This window comes from Diadema antillarum, unplaced genomic scaffold (genome assembly GCF_040938485.1).
Source record: "Diadema antillarum isolate AM-2024a unplaced genomic scaffold, OU_Dant_1.0 seq00001542_RagTag, whole genome shotgun sequence".
Classification (NCBI taxonomy): domain Eukaryota; kingdom Metazoa; phylum Echinodermata; class Echinoidea; order Diadematoida; family Diadematidae; genus Diadema; species Diadema antillarum.
In genome coordinates, this window is record NW_027272272.1 from 1 (window position 1) to 21,347 (window position 21,347).

Here is a 21,347-nt window from a genome sequence, read left to right on the forward strand (position 1 = left end):
TGCTATCCTAACATCTTTTTATATGAAATGGGACCAATGACATGAATTCTAAGTGTAATACACATAAAGAATGATGCTGACTTCTTAGATGTACTTACTGAATGTCCTTTTCTAATTTGTACTTTCTTTCATTTCTTCTTTTTTTTTTGGGGGGGGGGGGGGGGGGGAACGGGGGAGATGGGGGCATGAGGGGGAGGAACTCACTCCTGTACTAGGAGGTTCAAGACTGACTGCTTCATTAACATTTACAGTCAGAAATTACTCAAAATCTGCATATTTGTCCGTTGTCTTCACAGTAGCATTCAAAATTAGCCAGTTTTTTGCATCCCATGCAAGAGAAAAGGAGGATAGAATGCAAACACACCCAGTCTCCTCATCCTCATGCAATTCATTGCTTCAGATCCAGGGAAGAGGCAAGAATAAGAACTGTAAACTGGGGGGTTAAGGGAGGGCAGGGGGGGGGGGGGGAAATCCTGCATTGTAAAATGAAGTGATGCAGCATGCTATTACTAATTTTTTTTTTTTTTTTTTTTTTTTGGGGGGGGGGGGGTTGAGGGGGAGAGGGGAGGGGGTGGAAGGGACCAGATACAATCTAAATCTGGTTAGTACCTACAGGGGAGGAAAAGCAGGTAACAAAATGCAAATCTAAATATTTTTTCTCTGATATTCTTAAGGGATCTGTGCTTCTATGGGAGGTTATTCTTGATTTAAACTTTGGAGGAAATACACAGATAATGGTACAGAGAGTTGCAATGTGACAGTCATATTGAAAAAAAAAAATCAAAAAAGGAAATTTACCCTGCAAACGTTCTACTTGTGGTTACAATGTGAATAAAAAAATACAGTTATATTCCCACCGTGACACCATGTGGCAGTTGTTATGTTGTGTTGAGTAATAAAGTTTACATTTAGTGATGCTTTGAGTGGTAGTGTTACTAATAACTTGCAAATCGCCTTCAGCACCACAACATGGTAGAAAGCACAATATAAGAGGACGATATAAGAGGAGGATATTTTTGCTCCGGTATTCACACACTCACCACAGTACGGATTATCACGCTATTTCTCATATTTATCATGATATAGCGAAATAACTACAAGATATCTTGGGATTTGGATCATGAAGCTGAATGCGCTATTTAGTGGGATATTCATGTCTAGACAGACGAAAATCTTGGTCGTGATGCAAGTCTCAAGATTTGTATCCTGCTAATTCGTGTCAGCGTGAATCCCAATATTGTACACCAGTGAGCATGCAAATATTTATACACACTGTTACACACATGAGTTAAATAACCGTAACACATCCATATATATATCACGTGTGTGTAAGTCAATTAATCTCTGTGGGTTTTGGGGGGTATATGTTGTATATAATGGATGGACAAAACCTACGTACAATCGCCGCCTGTATTCTATCTCCCTGTAATGGATGAATAATTGTCCATTGAAGAGCAAAAGGGAATAACAAATCCATATGATATTAATGACATAAGTTTCGATTCCTGTTAACTGAAAAAAAAAAAAAATTCATGCTACCCAAACAATATTCATGGCAAAATTATGACTTAACCATACATCATCATAAAATAAAAGACACAGCAGAAATTGGAGATGATGTCACTTGTGGATAAAATATACCAAGAAATAAATATATAACACAAGCCATCATCAAACACCTTTTCATGTGTTTACTCTGCAAGTGAAGGAACATCTTTATTTTGCTGAAACTTAATACCTCCAAATGAAACAAGTACCAGGATTGCAGTTTATCAGGAGGTTTAATGTACCAAAGTTGGCCCCAAAAATGACAGTGCTTTTCTAAGGAATATTCAGGGTGTTCAGAACACACAAAACTTGAACGAAAACATGTAGTCATACAAACCAAAATGATATAGCTGTACAATGAATTTATGTGTCTGAATGCTGAAAAACGAAACAGTGTGAAATAAAACAAAGATCAGAGTATTTGTTTGAACTAGAACTCAAAGACAAATCACCTTTTTCTCTGTCTGAATGCATGGTGTTCATAGAACAGTATAACAAGGCATGGCATAACGTAAGTGCTAGGTGATCTTACCTATCATTTCTGAAGGGGCCAGCAGCGAACATAACATGCGCAGGGGAAAACTATGCAGCTATGCAATGTTTCTTTTGCAATTGGCCAAGACATACCTGAATAGTCTGTAGGCTATACAATGAAAAATTTTTAGAAAATTTTTTTATCGAGATTCTCTATACTATTGCATACTGTATAAGCTATTATTTTTGCGTACAGACATTTTCGCGAATGAGCAGGTCACAGACATTTTCACGAGATGTTGTTTGCGCGAATTGACAGCGAGGCTATTTAAGTGCACTAGTAGCCTAGCACATGGCGACATTTTCGCGTGTTGTAAAATTCAGGGTCCAACAGTGAATTGCAAAATTCGCGAAAATTAAACCCTCGCGAAAATAACAGCTTGTACAGTATATGGTGTTCATAAAAAAGCATCATTGGTAAGGGATCTACATAAGCAATATAATTGGGTGGGGCTTCACGTAAGCGTAGGCGAAAAGTGACCTTTCCTATCATTTGTGAAGGGGCAAGCAGTGACCATGACAACATGCCCAGCTGAAAACAAAAGTGATTACCTTCTCTGTCTCTCCTCCTCCAGCTGTCTCTGCATCTCCTCGTATCTCTGCCGGTCTGCCTCCAGCTTCTTCCGCTCCTCCTCCACTCTCTTCCGCTCTTCTTCCAATTTGATGCGCAGATCTTCCTCCTCCTTCTTACGCTTGGCCTCCATTTCTGCTTTCCTGAGCGTCGCGGAATGAAAGGGACGTTACGTTTGTGAAAGAGCAGCAACCTGTATGATCCCCATCACTTGAGATTATGCCGGTCATCATTTCCATCATTACCATCATCACCTTCACCATCATTATCATCATCTGCATCCTAAAAATTTGCCATCATTGACCATCACAACACACAACTAGCACCTACTTACTACCACCGTTAACATGGTACCTTTATCATTCATTCAATCTTTGATGATCAGCATCACTCCTGCTGCACATCAATTGTCATTACCTTTACAAGGACAGTTTCACCTTTATTATCTAATATCTTCTAAACATAACCATTATAAAATCCAGTGAAACATCATCGCTACAATCACATATCTTCATGGTGATGTCATTAGACCATTATCATCATCATCAGTAACATCACGAGTCAGTACACCTATACAATACTAATTCATTTCATCGAACTGCAATCTTACAATTGTATGTGCCTTAATCACCATCAATGTTAGCACTAACATATCTGTTATCAGCATAAATCATCTCTTCCAAAACCATCATTTACTAATTTCATAGTGACAATCAGAAATTCTTTTATCATAGCTCTTGAAAATGAGCTTGAGTACAAATGACCATTCTATAGACAAAATACCAATCCCGAAAGATGAATCAAGTCCCATATTTTCTCTAGAAATCTTACATTATTCTTCTTGAAGAGATGGGTTGGCCTTCAAAAGTTAAGGCCTCAGTATAATTTCTAAACTTACAATCTTTTTTCTTCCTCCTCCTGCTTGCGTTTGCGTTCTCTCTCCTCCTCCTCCAACTTCCGCTTGCGCTCCTCCTCTTCCCGCCGTTTCCTCTCCCGCTCCATCTCCTCCTGAATCTTGCGCAGCCGCTCCGCCTCCGCATCCTCCGCCTTCTTCTTGTTGATGAGGCCCTGAAGCTGCTTGCGCATCTGGTTGGCCAGGTTGAGGTAGGCGTCCTCCATCTGGCGACGCGTCATGATGGTGGTCTGTCGAGATGGAATGATAGCACATACTGTAAAACACAATATTTTTGCGGCATGAAATTTTCACGAATTGTAGACGACAGCCTTTTTCATGGCATAAAATTTTTGAGAGTTGCCTCTAACATTCCATGCGTATAGTGTAGACAAGAACTTTCACGTGCATTTTTAATTTCGCAAATCTTGGCTTTTGCAAAATTCGCAAAATTAAAATGCACGCGAACATTACTTGTTTTACAGTAGCTAGTGAATGCTCTTAGAACATACCAGATTTTTCTCCTCTTTAATGGAAGTAATACAGTAACCTATGGCAGCAGTGAAAGCTTATAATGGTGTTCTGCTGAGATGGAATGACAGCACCATATTCAATGCTGGAAGAACACTAGGTGCAGTAATCACACTATGCAACACTACTGTATGTGGAATGTGCTTCCCGATACTTCCAGAAGTTTGAGCACACGTTTACATTTCCAACAAAACTCTGCAGAGTTTTTGTTTCGGTCTACAAAAAAAAAGCCCCCCCTTATGCAAATGCATAGCAGCAGGAAAAAAGAATGTGCAATGTGCGTAAACACCATGAATGGATCTATTATCATATCAAAAGTTTCTCAAACTTTCAGTTGTGCATGGTCACACTACACATAATTATGCAAAGTTTCGTGAGAAGTGAGAAGTTCCCAAGTGCATGTAGGAAGTTTTCTGTGATGTTTCGCAGGAAGTTTTGCTGGTAACCTCCCAAGAACTTTGCAGTCACACTGCTCAAACGACGTGAAGCAAAATACTGTGTAGTAAAAACTACTACGATAAACAACAATCCAATGAATGCCTGCTACCTTCACATATAACACTATGATTCATAGGAGGAATATTGGAGATGAAGAAAAACTTTTTAGTTCTTCTCCTCTTACCTTGATCTTGACAATGAGAGCCTCCAGGGCTTTGTTCGTCTCAGCAACCTGCTGGGCAGCACTTTTGTCCTTTACTGTCTTTGCTGTTGGTGATATAATAAAGAAATGTTCCCTGGATGTAATCAATAAAACTCACAAAAGCTATAAACTTCTTCTTCTTCTTCTTCTTCTTCTTCTTCTTCTTCTTCTTCTTCTTCTTGTTCTTCTTGTTCTTCTTGTTCTTGTTCTTCTTGTTCTTGTTCTTCTTGTTCTTCTTCTTCTTCTTCTTCTTCTTCTTCTTCTTCTTTGCATTCAACACAATATTCAATGAAGACTTTGTACTGGTCAACAAACTTATCGCTAGTGATTTTTGCTAAAGATTTATTTAATCCATAAAGGCCTTGAGGAAATTTTGTTGTAGAAATTATCATCTTGTTTAATATCAAAATAGCACTGTTGAATTTTATTGCACACTACCGGTATTCACTTGGAAAAAGAAAGAAATTTCCCAAAATTTGCTGATTTGAGAGAGAAACAGGAATTTCACCAAAAAAAACAGAAAAAAAAACAGGGGTGACACTTGATAAAAATCTGTTACAGCACATCTTCTCTCTTTTGCATTAATAATCTTTCCTACATTGAATAGAGTAATGTTGTTTGTGGGTCTTGATTAGTTGATCCTGTCAGACTTATGACAGGTCATCAAATTTATTTAGGGTGATTTGTGTTAGAGTCTTCTTACATATATGAGATTTATCATAAGTCACCAAACTATTAGGACTGATGTATGTCAGGTCGCTGACTTCACAAACGACCTACAGCAAACCCACTTTGACTTTCTAAGGCATGCAAAATGTACACAGTTGCTTACAGCAGCTAACTCTGGCAACTATAATATCAACACCTGTTTGATATCTAAAATCTCTGCCCCTCCCTTCCTCAGCTGGTTCACAATCCTCCTTCTATTATTTTACCCTTAAAAGATATGCAGAATGAACAAGGCTGTTTACATCAAATGAAACAAAAGAAGAGCACTCCTTTCTTTGTTTGACCCCCTAAACTATGTGAACCTGACAAGAAGGGCAGGCACTGTGCTCCAGCATGCTGGCATGTGAAATATACACAGTTGTTTACAGCAGTTAAGTCTGGCAACAATATCAACACCTGTTTGATAGCTAAAATCTCTGCCCCTCCCTTCCCCAGCTGGTTCAAATGCCTCCTTCCATTGTTTTACCCATAAAATACGCAGAATGAACAAGACTGTTTACATCAAACGAAACAAAAGAAGAGCACTCCTTTCTTTCTTTGACTCCCTAAACTACGTGAACCTGACAAGAAGGGCAGGCACTGTGCTCCAGCATGCTGGCATGCGAAATATACACAGTTGTTTACAGCAGTTAAGTCTGGCAACAATATCAACACCTCTTTGATAACTAAAATCTCTGCCCCTCCCTTTCCCAGCTGGTTCAAATGCCTCCTTCTATTGTTTTACCCTTAAAAATATGCAGAATGAACAAGGCTGTTTACATCATATGAAACAAAAGAACAGCACTCCTTTCTTTGTTTGACTTCCTAAACTAGATATGGACCTGACAAGAAAGGCAGGCACTGTGCTCCAGCGTGCTGGCATGCGAAATGTACACAGTTGTTTACTGCAGCTAAGTCTGGCAACAATATCAACACCTGTTTGATAACTAAAATCTCTGCCCCTCCCTTCCCCAGCTGGTTCACAATCCTCCTTCTATTGTTTTACCCCTTAAAATACCCAGAATGAACAAGACTGTTTACATTGAATGAAACAAAAGAACAGCACTCCTTTCTTTGTTTGACTCAAGAAAACTATGTGAACCAAACAAGGCTGTTTACACAGCTAAAAATAAAATACTGACTAACTTGCACCTGTTTGGCACATTGCCAATTTGTCCCAAACAATTAGTGAAGACACTGTGCTACAGTGTGCTTAGAATCTTGATAATGTTTGGAAATAAGAACTACATACATAAAAGTTGATATAAATGCATGACAGCTAAAAATGGTCACTCTGACTGAATGAATCGTAATCTCATCTACTAAATACAAAGTGAAAGGAGAAATGAAAATCATAACGTAATCTCATCTACTAAATACAAAGTGAAAGGAGAAATGAAAATCATAAAACGCCATTTTAAGATTTTGAAGTAAAAATGTTACTCAGTTGATTGCATACATCTACACAAAATTAACTATAAAGATGCTGTTAGCATAGTGAAATCACACACACTGAATACACAAAAAGATATTGGCATACTATCAAGCAAGCACACATCAGCATACCTATTACTGTAAAACCAGAAATTTTCACCTGCACGAAACTTTTACGAATTTTGCGAGGAGCCATGATTTGCGAAACTGAAATGCATATGAACAGTATTGTTTACACAATGCATTTAATGCCAGTAACATTTGCAAAAGTTTCATGTTGCGAAAATGGCTATCGGCTCCAATCCACAAAGTTTCACGCTGAGAATGTTTCTGGTTTTACAGTACTGTACATGTCATACACTTCACAAGAACAATATTTTGCGAAATGACACTCATTAGACAATTTCACAAGCAACTTACTGGTGACTGAAAACGACATCAACAGAATAAGAACGAAATCATCAATCGACTTTCAAGAGAAAACATTAGCAATTATTAGTGTCACAAGAAGCAATAGCTTTTGAGTTGTTAGGTTTGTAAGAATAAAAACACCTTGAAATATACTGCATACAGTATATTACAGCTTCTTAACAAATTTTACCTCTGTCATATTCCAGACTTTAATGGAACTTCCATGCGAGAGACAGAAAAACTGTAGAGAAATGTTACAGAAAAGCTAGTCTTATGCCATATCCTGAAAGACAGTCACAGAATTTGATGTGGTTTACAATGCAGACAGACAGTACTCTCCTGCCTCAATACCAACAAGTATCAGGAACTGTAAAAGTGGATATTTTCGCACAAGTGATTTTTTGTGCTTGGCAGGGTAAGATGGATTTCATGTGTGGTTTTAATTCCGCAGAATCAGGACATCAACTACTGGAACATAATGGCATGCAAAAATATTCACATGCTTTTATTTTCATGCTAGCTTCTGGTTGCGCGAAATGAGCGAAAATTTCCACACTGTGAATATTTTCACTTTTACAGTACACATACAAGGATAGATGCTATCAAGTGTTGCGATTTTGGTCTCACCAATTTGGCCCATCTTCTCCAACTCCTTGTGCAGAGTTCGGACCTGGATCAGGTTCTTGTACCTGGGCCGGTGCTTGCGGACGGCGATGAACATCCGGACCGAGCTCTGGATCTTGACCAGGGCCGCTCGTCGGTACAGGATCTTGTTCTTCACTGTGAAATGCAATACACACAAACACATCTTGATTCACAGCACAAGTGATTACTGATCAATTCATGTGTGAAATGCATAATTGTATGCATGGAGTCAAACAGATTTCAATTATCACCTCCACCAAGGGAGGAGGTTATGTTTTCTTCGGCATTTGTCAGTTTGTTTGTCCGTGTGCAAGTAACTCAAAAAGTAGTGAACGGATTTGGATGAAACTTACAAGAAAGATTGAGGACAACACAAGTAACAGATGATTTAATTTTGGCAGTGATCTGGGAATTTTGGGGGATTTTATGAAGGATTTTCGATATTTTGGTCAAGCTAAGCAGTTTTGAAGTTTTCATATGCGCACTAAAGTGCGTGCTCTATAGGGCGAGGCATGCCGCGCAGCTGGAGGTTGATGACATAACAAAAGGCTTCTATATTGGGAAATCAGGAGACTTTCAGCATGGGTGCAAATCATTGATATCTATGGAAGAACAAGATCAGTGATGTAAATGAGCTGCTTGGCGGAGGTTTACGCTCTCAGAGTGCTTCTCTAGTGTTTCACTACTCTTACTTGACATTAATGTATATTTTTAAGGTGATTTCCCTTTTAACCATCACTGACTGATACCTATAATGCATTCAGATATCAGAGAGAAAAAAAATTGCTTATAAGCTGCTCAAAGTGTAACATGGCTCTATTGGTTGTAAAAAGGAAGACAATTAAATTCAATGTGATAACACTGTTAATAAATATGAGTGACATCTGATTGACTTTTTACTCGCTGACTTTAAAAAAAAAGTAATAACATTTTTACGACATTCATTTTCCCCAGAAAAGTTTGCATTAATACTTTTTTCATAAGCTATATGTTTTTTCTTTCTCTCTATCTCTATCTATCAATTCATAATCTATCTATTAATCACTAAAGCTTTATGTATAAATGTATATGTTTATCTCTCTATCTGGATATGTGCAATACATGTACATATGAGTGCACATGAGCATGTTTGCTTGTCAGGGTCACTGTCTCTTCTCATGAAAAACTTACATTTGATGACCATCAGTGTCCCCCACTGTCCTCGCTTCCAGCGAGTGCAGATCAGCCAGCGACGGACCTTCTTGATTAGGATGCGCAGGTTTTCGGGGTCACTCTTCATGATCTGGTCGAACTCGGCGAACTTGCCCGGTCGGAAGAAGACTTTGGTCAGACCAAACTGGTAGTCATTCTCGTCCAGACCAAGGGCATGGAACAGGGCCTATATGGGGCAATATGTGAATGCTTCCACTGTAATATATGTTATAATTCCATTATCACTGCGTGCATTTATACGTTGATAGCAACTCAGACATCTGAAATCAAACACTCAAAAAATATTGGACATTTCAAGCCCTTTTTTGTCGGTGACACGACATTTGCTCCTGCAACAATCGCTCCAGTCTTATTTTCTCCAAGGAATTAGGTTTAGGGTTTGGGTTGTGATAGGGTTTTGGGTTCAGTTTGATGTGAAGATTAGGATTACGATTACTAGGTTAGGGTTATGTTTGTGTGTAGAATTTACATTTGGCTTAGCATGCAGATATTTTGTGGGAGCAATTGTCGCAAAAGCAAATGTCATGGAACCCTTTTGCCTGCTATGTACAACCAGTTGTGCAATGAGACCCTCAGAAGATTTTCAATAGCGATAGGCAGAGAAGAAAAGTAAAGGTGGTTACATGAGCATAAAAAATAGTGCTGGAAATATAGATTACACGTTTTCTGGAGAAGCCTTCGAAGCGGCGTTACCAGGATAAAATGATCCAACAATTACATGACCATATCTAATATTCTTTGCTGCTGTTTACACTATCACAAACTCTTGTTAGCATTTCTGGTATGGCAAGCCATCTTAATTTTGGGCACATCACTAAAACCCGTGTCACAGCTTTCACATACCTTGCAGAAGAGCCTCGGATCTAGTCGCACCAGTTCTGGAGGCATGTACTGCTTGTACATGTTGTAGAGGTCCTGGAACTGGGTCCTGGATGGGAAGCCTCCCTGCATCAGGTCCAGGACCGACACCATACCTGCACAAAAAGATAACAAGACCTTGTAAGACTACCCATATCCATCTCCAAAGCACTCATTGTCTGAATCTAACAGACTAGCACCTAACATCTGATCAAAATTACTATCAGGGTTGTATCAGTTTACTAACATATTCTTACCAACAGACAAAAAAAAAAGCAATAAGAAAGAAATAAACGCAATTACAGCCACGAGAGTGTGAGTTAGGAATGATAATCCATGCTACAAATCATTTAAATTATGCTGTTCTCACTTACTGATTTTCATTGTAATTTTACTGGTTAGGACAAGTCTGCTACTGTAATATTTCATTTGTATGACAAGAATCATGTTGTAGCACTTCTACAGTGTTACTCTGCTGGTACAATCATTATGGTAGTTGGGGATATTCTAGGAAAACTAACTCTCCTCCCACCTCCTCCCCCCCCCTCCCCCCCCTCCCCCCCCCCCCCCCAGAAAAAAAAATAATGATCTCATTTGCAGGGTTACCTGAGCACTGAAGCTGGCTAAGGATCTGACCACCCTCAAAGAGATTGTCCACCATCTTCCCGTTGGGTTTGATGCAGCGGACAAAGGAGGAACCAGTGCTCTGGAGTTTCTCCATCAGTTGGTTGAGTTGCACCTACAATATGATGGCAAGAGGAGATTGCATACATCAGATACGTAAGATTTGGCACGCCGTACCCCAGGGTACGGTGTTGTGTAGTGCCATCTCATGTCCATTATCATACAGTTGTGCAACGTTGTCATGGCAACTATTTTCTCATCATCAGCGCTGACATAAAATCGGCGCAGCGATAACGATCCCAATGCTGATTATGTTGCATAATCGCAAAAAAGAAAACATTTTTTGAGCATAATAATACTTAAAATCATTTTTACACATTTTGTGGTAACCCAGGGTACAGGGCTGAAAAAAAAAAATAATTCGACAAAATGGTGAATTTTTATTTGGTACCCCAGGGTATCAAATATTGCATCATATATGATATCTCAACAGGTAAGACATTCTAACGAGAGTCAGCCTGTATAAACATATATGTATGGCAAACAACTTACTGCATGCATAACACTGTTTTGCCAAGTTCATGACCAATGCGCCTTGAGAAGGGGCAAGCATATCGTTGTTTACGTTGTTTTGCCAACAAAATCACAGCAATTCCCGCTAGGAGGGGGCATCATATCTCAGTAACGGACTGCGTTCTGATTTCAAGATTTGGTCAAGAGTTCGATTACACTAAAACAAACTGAAATATGTGACTAAGTTGACTTATCATGAATTTTCGAAATACTGTAGGTTGTTTTGCTATCTCACAACCTTGCCTTTACACCAGTTTCAAGAATGGAGGCATAAATCTTTAATAAACTGCTTGTGAAAAACATGGAAAGACTCCCTAAGGAAAACTGCAGGACGTACCTTGAATTTGTTGCCGACACTGTCAAAGGCCAGTTTCTGGACCTGGATGGGCTGACCACCCCGCCCCTTGGGGAGTTCCTTGGTGTCCTTTGGGAAGAGGCTCTGGAGGAAGGGGTCCTTGCTGTCCCGGATGACCACCTCCAGGGAGGAGTGGAGGGCATCATTGTTCTTCTCTATAAATTCACTCTGTGTGATGCGATAGATTGAAGGGGTTGGATTAACACAGACATAGGTGACCAATCTCTATGTTACATTGACATATTTAGAGTGAGGAAATATATGAAGTACAGATGCAGTCATTAAAGCTCAGATAGCTACAAAATAGAATGGCTTGGCTGAAAGCAAAGACATTGGACATTAGCTTAATAATAAATGCATTGATATCTTAGCTATGTCCTGTCTGAATTTCATAGCCTAAAAAAATATGTTGAAATTCAAAACTTACTTCTTGCTATGAAGCACATCACTATGATGTGTTGAATTGCTCTATTATGTCAAAATGCAAAACAGACTGCTTCTAAACTTATAGCTACTTTTTCCAAGTACTTAATTCACCTTCGTGTCGAATTTTTGAGATGATAAATTGCTACAAAAAGCTGAGAAATCTGACTACTGGTTGATCTCGTAATACCAACGTGAGAAAGTCAATTTTCTGTGACCTTATCAGGATTTCTGAATGAAAAGTCACATCTACGCCATATTTTGTTGTAGCTTGGAAGGGTAACTTATCTAGCTAACATTTCATCCATGGACTTCAGGTAACATTTATCAAGTAATTATAAAATGGGTTCAAGAATGTAGCCAATTGGAAGCGCTGAAATGAGTCACGTGTGCCTGCATTAATTTCTCACTGAATGCACGGCCTGACGTCACAATGTTTACACTAGCAGTGCGCACTCAATCAGTTGTTACAAGTGCGTCGCGCGCTACTATACGCGCTGTCAATCCTGTAAACAACTTCTAGTTCGGGCTGCCGCCACGGCCGGCCTTTCTTGTGTGCATAACATGTGTGGCGTACGTATACTCTTATACGTATAGTACTATATGTACGGGATTTCCGAGTGCGACGTGCGTAAATGTTTGGGACGAACATCTTCGGACATCTTGACTCTTGAGCGAATGCTACATGTAGCTGACTGGTATTGACCCACAAAGGTACATGAAAAATGCTGTTAGTTTTCGACCCATTTTATAAAACAAATGATGCACAGGATTATTTCGTGGCGTTAGTGGAGATGTAGCACACTCGAGGGTATTTACAATTGTGAAACATGCACGAGGCGAACTATCCTGTGCATCATTTGTATGATATTCAATCCATAGATTGAAGCTAGTGTTCCTAAAAGAACTTGAATGCTTTCACCTTTTGAAAAAGACATAAGCACTGAACAGAAGAAATGAGAAAAAAAAATGTAGAACACATTTAACACCTCCCGTGTAACCATAAATTCATCCGATGAAATGCGACACCACTTCCTGTCTTACAGAGGGCACACACAAGCTGTTATGTTCATGAGGGTCTCATTTTCACTAATTTTTGACAAATCACTGGTGGGCTGTGAATTTGACAACATGCAAAAATATACATTAACAGAGTGAACGAACAGGCATTACATGCGCTTAATACAATAGCCATGGTGTCAAATAGCGAAAACAACATCTTGCAAAAATGTCTGTGACCTCTTCATTCATGAAAACGTCTGCACTTTAACATAACAACCATTACAGTATCACGCATTGATTTGATGAAGACATACCGTCTGATAACAAACTGCTCCGGCAAAGTGACGTATAAGAAAGCCCTCATCATCTCGAAGATTGCGGTGAGCAGTAAGCTTGGATTTACGAGGTATCTGCAGAGAAGTCAAACATACGTGTAGGGCTACAGATTATTTGAAAGTAAACAAAGCTCAAGAAAGATTAAAATGCAACATTTTTGTTGCCGGCTTGTTTTCAACACATCAGGGGGGCATTTCATGAAGGGTTTTGTCAGATATTTCGCCTGACAAAATGTTAAAAGCTACTAAAATCCTTGCATCTGATTGGCTGAGAGCAAATTTGTCCGACAAGTTGTCGGACAAAAACGCTTCATGAAATGCCCCCCCCCCCCCCCCCCGGGCATTTCATGAAGCGTTCTGTCAGATATTTCGTCTGACAAAATGTTAAAAGCTACTGAAATCCTTGCATCTGATTGGCTGAGAGCAAATTTGTCTGACAAGTTGTCGGACAAAAATGCTCCATGAAATGCCCCCCAGGTCTCAGGTATTCATTTTTGCTACTAAATTCAAGTCAAATCATTTTTCTGATGGGGTGCATGGAATTATGATGAAACTTGAGAAACGTCACTCAGGAACTTTCAATTTTTCAACGTATGTATCGCAATTTATTGGGGCATCAAGTTCATCGGAAATACATTTTTCTCCTTTGTGCTGTCATTCAAATAATTCTACTTCTATCATTCTGCTGCATGTACAAATGGATACCAGATTAGCTATAAGTGATCATGAGTTTGATGTTCCTGGTGCATACTGTGTGTAAACTCTAATTTCTTTTTCCCACTGGATGTTTGATTTGTTTTTAAAGTCTTCCAAACATTTTGATACAAACTTCCAGGGCACATTTTCCTCAAACTCTGCCAAGTAGGTATACTCACAGCCAGCCTGAAGTGACTCTTGTGTTTCTGGTGGACATTGTGGGTGAAGTTGTTGGCACTGGCCTTGGGTAATTTGCTCTCTTCATCCAGAAGATCCAGTATTCCGTTTGGCTTGGCCTCAACCAGATCTGATCGATAAAGACGAGCATTAGATAAGATTAATAGAGGCAACGTTTGAGATAGCACGAGGGAAATTACTATATTGATATACAGACCGGCACTTGTTTTGGAATATAATTTTTGCACAATAAGTTAAACAAAGAATAAACACTTAAAACGAGCAAAACTCATCACAGTACACTGTGCTACAAACCCATATACAGTTGTATCTTCTGGGGCTTTTACAAACTTAGTAGGCCCTATGAAGTTTTTCTTGTCTGTTTCAAGTGGCCTAAACAAAACACTAATATGGTGGAATTCTATAAAAAGGCAACATTGCCTGCATACATTACAGTGTCACATTTTGACGATATCAGTTTATCGGAATCAAACAACAGGCCTGTGAACTATCCCAAACATGCAACTGAATTCACACGTTCCTGCTGAATGCCTGTTAATATCAGGAATTCAGCTGAATTTATTGTTGCTATGTCAGTCAAGCCTTGACAAGCATTCCAAAAAGGACAACCCTCACTATGAAAGTGTCCAAAAAAAGTTACCGATAAATTTTGTGTCAGTACATCAGTGCATATTCCACCAAGTATACTTTATACTCCATATATTTCACAAGGTTTTTATTTCTGCAAATTTTGCAAGTCTGGTGTTATTCACAAATTTAACAACACAAGAAATTACTAACTCTGATCTCAACATGAATATGGTGTGAATGCTTATATTTCTCAATTCATTACTGTACTGTATGATTGCGAATTTAACCAATTGTGAGATTGTCTAGAAGTCCCAATGCCTAAAAAAAAAATAAATAAACTCGCTAAATATATGGCAAATTCAGTGTCTTTTTGTTTGTTTGTTTGTTTGTTTGTTTGAATACCTACCAATGCAATCTTGGTTGTCCACATATGTGACAGTGTTCACTCCTAGACTCTCTCTCTCATACAGTTCTTGTTCCTAGGGAGGAAGGGAGGTAGAAATATCAACTCTAACATTGTCTGATGCAACAGTAACATCTAGAACTCCAACACCATCACCTTTTCATATCTGCAACCTCAAAAGTTCCGTTGAAAGTTTGCAACCCAGCAGAAAAAAAAGAAGCAGAATATTGCTTTAAAAATCAAAGACTTTACCCTCTTATACCATTCTTGTTGCTTTGAGAAAAATGAGATAACCATACTGAGTCTTTGATTTGTCTGTGGCAATAGAAAGACAACTTGAGTCCCCACCATCACCATCTTTTCATTGGTACTGCCTAAAAAGCACAAGTGAAATTCTGCTTTAACCAGCTATTTAAAGTCATGTTGTTGCTTTTAGATTATCAAATCCCATGAAAAGCTATAAAGAATGAGGTAAAGTTTCTGGAACTCTGCTATGAGAGTAAACTTGTTACACTTGAATTATTTTGTAACTGATAACTGTATCCTTTTAATGCAGAGTTCCACAGTAATTCAACTTCATACAAGGATTTTCAGCACACTGACATCCCTTGTACTGTAACATACATAATCCAACTGATATGGAAATGTGTGGCAATCATTGTCAACAAATCTACAATTATAATAATTACAAACACATTCAGTGACCTATGATCTCAAATTCACACTAAATTGCAAACTAAAGACTCATGTGGAAAGAAACCAGCTACCCTACTCTACATGTACCTCTTTCAGCACGCGCTGGTTGAAGAACTGCTGTAGCTTCTCATTGCAGTAGTTGATGCAGAACTGCTCGTAGCTGTTGAGCGTGAAGAACTCAAAGCCGGCGATGTCGAGCACGCCGATGAAGTTTGCGGAGCTCTTGAAGGGGAAACACTGGTTGATGCGGGAGACGATGTGGTCAAAGAGGTGGGAGTAGATGGCCTTGGCCAGAGCATCCCTAGCATTGGACGCTTGGTCACTCTTCAGTGGTACCCTGGAAAGTTTAGAAAGCATTTTTACATTCAACGGTCAACCTATCTATAACGCACATTTACATTGTTTAAAAAACTGCCATTTGGTTTACTTAGAGAAATTTGACTGCCACTCAATTTCAATGTATTACTTTGAAATAAATGTTTTCTTTACAACCTTGCTCAATTCCTCTATGAAATATCATACTCAAGAACAGAGCTACAAAACAAAATATATAACTTGTGGCCAGAATCTATAAATATAAGGATGAATGAGGCTTCTATACAAAGTTTGCATGGTCTGCATCCCTAGTCCCTCATTTCACTAAATTAATGAATGCATCCAAGCCTCAGTTTCCCTCTCATCTTTACTATTTCCCGTAAAAACTTCACAACAGTATTTCTAGGACTTGTACTGCATAGCACTGATTTAAAGCCCATTATCATTCAAAACACAACATGAAAAGCTCAAGTCATTTGAGAACCCTCTTATGTTTGCTACTGATCAGTTATACAGGTGAACCCTGTAACAAATGGACATGGCTACAACAAAATTTTATATGTACTACAAAACTTTACTGGTGAAACTAACTGTCATTACTTATTTTATTTCATTTGTCTGTTTTTTAAGTGGATTATGGTATGAGATAGATTCTGTGGTCCTGACTTTTTCAGTATAACAGGGTTTGCCTGTACACCTTTGTCTGTGCATAAACTTTTAGAATTTGTTAAGCGGGTGTGTGTGATGCTTCAGGAATTTGCTGATACCTCCAGACATCTCTACGCCTGCTACTAAGGGACTCACTTGATGACGGTGCCCCGGGCCTGCATGGTGCGAGAGGTGAGCGACTCATCCAACTCCTTGGAATCCACGCTGATGAGCTGGGCAGTGAAGGCCAGGGAGTCCTTGGACTCAGGTGACACACAGCAACCACCTGACACAGGGAGGAGTCACATGATGAGGGGAGTCACATGACAAGGAATGACAGTGTGAAAATCTGAACGACTACTTGATGTTTAACTCTTTTGTGCGCCATCAAAAGTGATTAAATGCATTCTAAATCAAATCTTGGAGCAGATCTCATGAAAAAAGTATGCTTATAGTGTAGTGGCTGTCACGTCTTATTGAAATCTCCATCACAGCATACCTAGCCCATCTCTGATTGCCGTCATCTCTACAAACTTCCATTGCACTGGTAAATCATAATTCCAGCCCTTCTGATGTGTTCCTTAATAACAAAGTATCACTACTAACTTTGTAACTCAGAGGCTGTTACATGGCTGTCAAACCTCCCTGATTCTACTAGAATCTCAGTGAAAAAATGAACAAGAAATCTCTTCATGTCCTGAAAAGCTAAAATAAAAACTCTTGTGTTTTTGGAATTGTAATTTAAGCAGATGCATGTAACATGTCAAGTATTTCCCTCAGAGCCCTATGGAACCTCCTTGATTTTGATGAGTGTAGTTTTACATGTTTTGGCAGCCCTGATGTTACATCATAGGTATTCTCACCATCTTGGCTGTCATTGCCCTTGAAAGCAATGTTGCCGAGGTGCAGGACGAATGCCACAATGCGCAGGATGTCCGCCTCCTCCTTGGTGTTGAGACCGATCTTCCGGAGAGCGTCGACCACTCGTTGGTAACCACGGAAATCATCCACCTGGATGTCGAGCAGCGCCCCCTTTTTTTGGTGCTGTATAAATTAACACAGTTCCAAGGAAGGTACATTTAGAGTGGTGGGTGAGAGAAGTTCAAAACAGGTTCCTTCACTGTTTAAAGGGATAATTTACCATTTGCAGATGAAACAAAAACCCAGCATTAGTGCTTTAAAATAGTTCTAAAATATGAGTCACAGATAGAAACTACCACTGTGAAAATCTGAATTCGTATAATCGATGTTAAGTGTTGCCAAATACACAAAATGTGAACAATAGTCATGATAAAAATTTTTCCAGACTAAACCGACTACAGTTACGGTTTATTGAGAATAACACTGATATTTCCTTGTATTTTAGGCTTTATTGCAAAAATTGTATGTGGTAGGATGTTTTGTGATACAACTGACCTACACATATGTGGCAAATGTGATAACTCGAACATCTTTAAAATCACTGTTCCCAAAGGTAAACATTGCTTTTAATAACATTTTTACTTGTTGAAATCAACAGGGGCGGATCCAGGGAGGACAGCAACCAGCGCACGCCCCCCCCCCCCCTTTACTTGAAACAAAAGAAATAAAAAGAAAAAATGGGGGAGGGGTGCGTGCGCACCCCCTTTAATTTTGTAAACACGCCCCCTCTTTACGGAATTCCTGGATCCGCCCCTGATCAATAACAGAAATACAATTTAAAGCAGCAGGTAATTCAATGGGATAGGAAGGACAAGTCAACAGATGGATACCTCAAATGCAAGGTAGAGAAACAAAGGACTAGTTCAGTTGACACAAAATATCTTCAAATGCAATATTTAGCTCATCCTTTCTGGAATACCCAAAAGCATGTGTTTTATCTGTCTAGAAATAACATTTTACAAATGAAAAAATATTGGGGGTGTTTTGACATTTAAAGTCCCTGAATTGTTACTACATGTGACAAACAGAAAGATATAGTATATATTTCAATAGACATCATATAAATGTTTACATTGAAAATGAATATGAACACATTTGTAACTTATTGTATTGTCTCATCAGATTATATTAAACCATCACATTTAGCCATGCAAGAAAAATACATGTCTTTCCATATCAGGTACAAGCCACTAAGAACAAAAACAAAACAACACAGGCATTATTGAACAAATCCAGCAGCTAAACAATGTTAGGCGACTGCTTGACAGTTGCATCCTTTTAAAAAATATGTACAATACACTTAAAGGACAAGTTCACCTTCATAAACATAAGGATTGAGAAAATGCAACAATATTAGTAGAACACATCAGTGAAAGTTTGAGGAAAATTGGACAATCGATGCAAAAGTTATGAATTTTTTTAATTTTTGTGTTGGAACCGCTGGATGAGGAGACTACTACAGCTTGTGAGTCATATGCGTACAACAATATAAAGAAAATGTAAAAGAAATTCAACATATTTTCACTTTTTTCGCATAATAAAAGAGCACTTGACTTGCCTCTTTCTAAAGGCAGGGGGAATACAGTATTCATCGCATAATCGGGCATCTGATAATCGGGATCCTCGCTTAAATGATATACGCTTCCCAGAAACATTTCCAACGCACGTTATTTTCACTGGATAATCGGGCGGGGACCTCTGATAAACGGGACAATTTTTCTTCAAGCGATCTTTGATTTTGTTAATATTTTACAAAAAAAAATCTACCAAAATACCACAACAATATTTCAAGATTCCGTATCAGTTGTCGTTTACAACAAACTTACAAAGCAAGCTTCGGATTGGTGTGTTTTGACCTCCGTCCATCCAGTACATGTACATTGTACATGCATAGCCACGAAAGCGCCGTGTATAAGTATCCATGCCATTGCAAAGCACATGCCTTCGCGAACATTCTTCTCCCCTACGTAAGCAAAGCCATGTGCTCGCTTGCAATTCCTACTCGACTCACATCCAATAAAAAAACATGCCTCGCTCATACAGCCCAGGCTGTGTGCGTTGTTTAATCTCAGTCATACACTCTGAGGGCAAAGTCCATTGTTATCGCGCGCCTTCGTATCTTGTTATCTACTGTCTTTGGTTTCAACTTTAAATACAGCTGTACACTGTGATCTGTGTGTACGTCACAATCTTCCTCAGTTGTGACTGGGCAAAAGTTACGTGATTGAAATGAGGGCTATGAACAGTTACGTATTCAGTGAAATGGGGGAGAGAGTGAGAGAGAGAGCGTGAAAGATGAGAAGGGTTATGTGCGAATACGTAACGTTTTATGAATCTAGACTATGAGCTGACATTGATTACGTGTACACGCGTGTTTGACAGAAGAATCGAACCCGGTCGCGATTACTCTACATCATTGCGAGAATGCAGGGAGAGCTGGAGGGTCGCGCCGAGGGGTAGCGTGTTGTGTATTCATGTACATGTACAGTACGTCAGTATGCATGTGTGTGTGTGTGTGTGTGTGTGTGTGCACTACATGTACATGTCATATGCCGTTAGTGTATGGTGAGTACTCATCGCGAAATCGGGCACCTCGCTTAAAGGGGCCGTGTTTGCTACATTGTACTCCCAACCTGTCCCGATTATGCGATGAATACTGTAATATTACCCATAACATTTGTCGGTAAGGAGTCAGGGGAATGTGTACTTTTTTCAAAAGATGGAATTTTGTGAAATTCTCTTTATATTTTCCTTATATTGTTGTACGCATGTGACATCTAAGTTATTCATACACTGCAGTAGTCTTCTCATCCAGCGGGTACTGCACAAAAACTTCAAAATTCATAACTTTTGAACGGATTGTCTGATTTTCCTCAAACTTTCAACGATGTGTTCTGCTAATATTGCTACATTCTCTCAATCCTTATGTTTATGAAGGTGAACTTGTCCTTTAAATACAACCAGCATGCTAAATAAAAAACAAAACAAAACAAAGGCATCTGCAAAATTGTGTTTAGTACAAAAATTTCCTGGTGAAATCAACATTACTTTTGCAGTAATGGTGGGACATTAAAGCCAATCAAACAGCATTTGCAGTGATAGGGTGGTGTATACTCTACTGTGGATGACAGTGAGAAACACCAAAATAATTTTCTACCAACTACTGAATGACACTACTGCATAAACCATTTGTAGAATCTGTAGTGAATGTCATGAATGCAAAATTGTGAAAATAAACATATAAATACAAAAAAAAAGTGCTTTCATAGAAGGCACATCAATAAACAGAGTCTTAAGTGACATAACTGATGAAAACTGATGGAAACAATTTTTGTCTCTGTTGGAGTTTACATCAATACAGCTTTTTAAAGCAGCACTCCAGCAGAGCTGCCATATGCTTCCATAATATGCATATCAAATCTAATAATTATGATGTCATTCCACTTCCTACCCAAGTTCCAATTTCTACATCTGGTTGGACTGAAGCACTGTGGATTATTTGTGTGTTGCTCAAAGATGATGCAAGGATACATCGACCGAGGCAGAGCTGAATCTTAAACCCAAACCTTCACACAGAACACCCAGTGCACAACAAACTAGACCA

At 39.0% G+C, this 21,347-nt stretch overlaps 1 protein-coding gene across 1 annotated transcript in view; it reads right to left on the reverse strand.

Annotated features, from left to right (window-relative positions):
- Positions 1-2,416: 2,416 nt before the first annotated feature.
- The window catches only part of LOC139710574 (unconventional myosin-VI-like), a gene marked incomplete at its 5' end in the record, with an annotated part of 29,899 nt that continues 10,968 nt past the window's right edge, over positions 2,417-21,347 (reverse strand). The window contains 14 exons of the mRNA XM_071622498.1: positions 2,417-2,796; positions 3,552-3,796; positions 4,699-4,781; positions 7,897-8,049; positions 9,085-9,292; positions 9,970-10,100; positions 10,591-10,723; positions 11,519-11,704; positions 13,276-13,371; positions 14,172-14,299; positions 15,167-15,239; positions 15,947-16,196; positions 16,979-17,108; positions 17,686-17,866. Coding sequence (XP_071478599.1) covers positions 2,631-2,796; positions 3,552-3,796; positions 4,699-4,781; positions 7,897-8,049; positions 9,085-9,292; positions 9,970-10,100; positions 10,591-10,723; positions 11,519-11,704; positions 13,276-13,371; positions 14,172-14,299; positions 15,167-15,239; positions 15,947-16,196; positions 16,979-17,108; positions 17,686-17,866 — 2,163 coding nt within the window. The remainder of the gene's footprint in view (positions 2,797-3,551; positions 3,797-4,698; positions 4,782-7,896; positions 8,050-9,084; positions 9,293-9,969; positions 10,101-10,590; positions 10,724-11,518; positions 11,705-13,275; positions 13,372-14,171; positions 14,300-15,166; positions 15,240-15,946; positions 16,197-16,978; positions 17,109-17,685; positions 17,867-21,347) is intronic.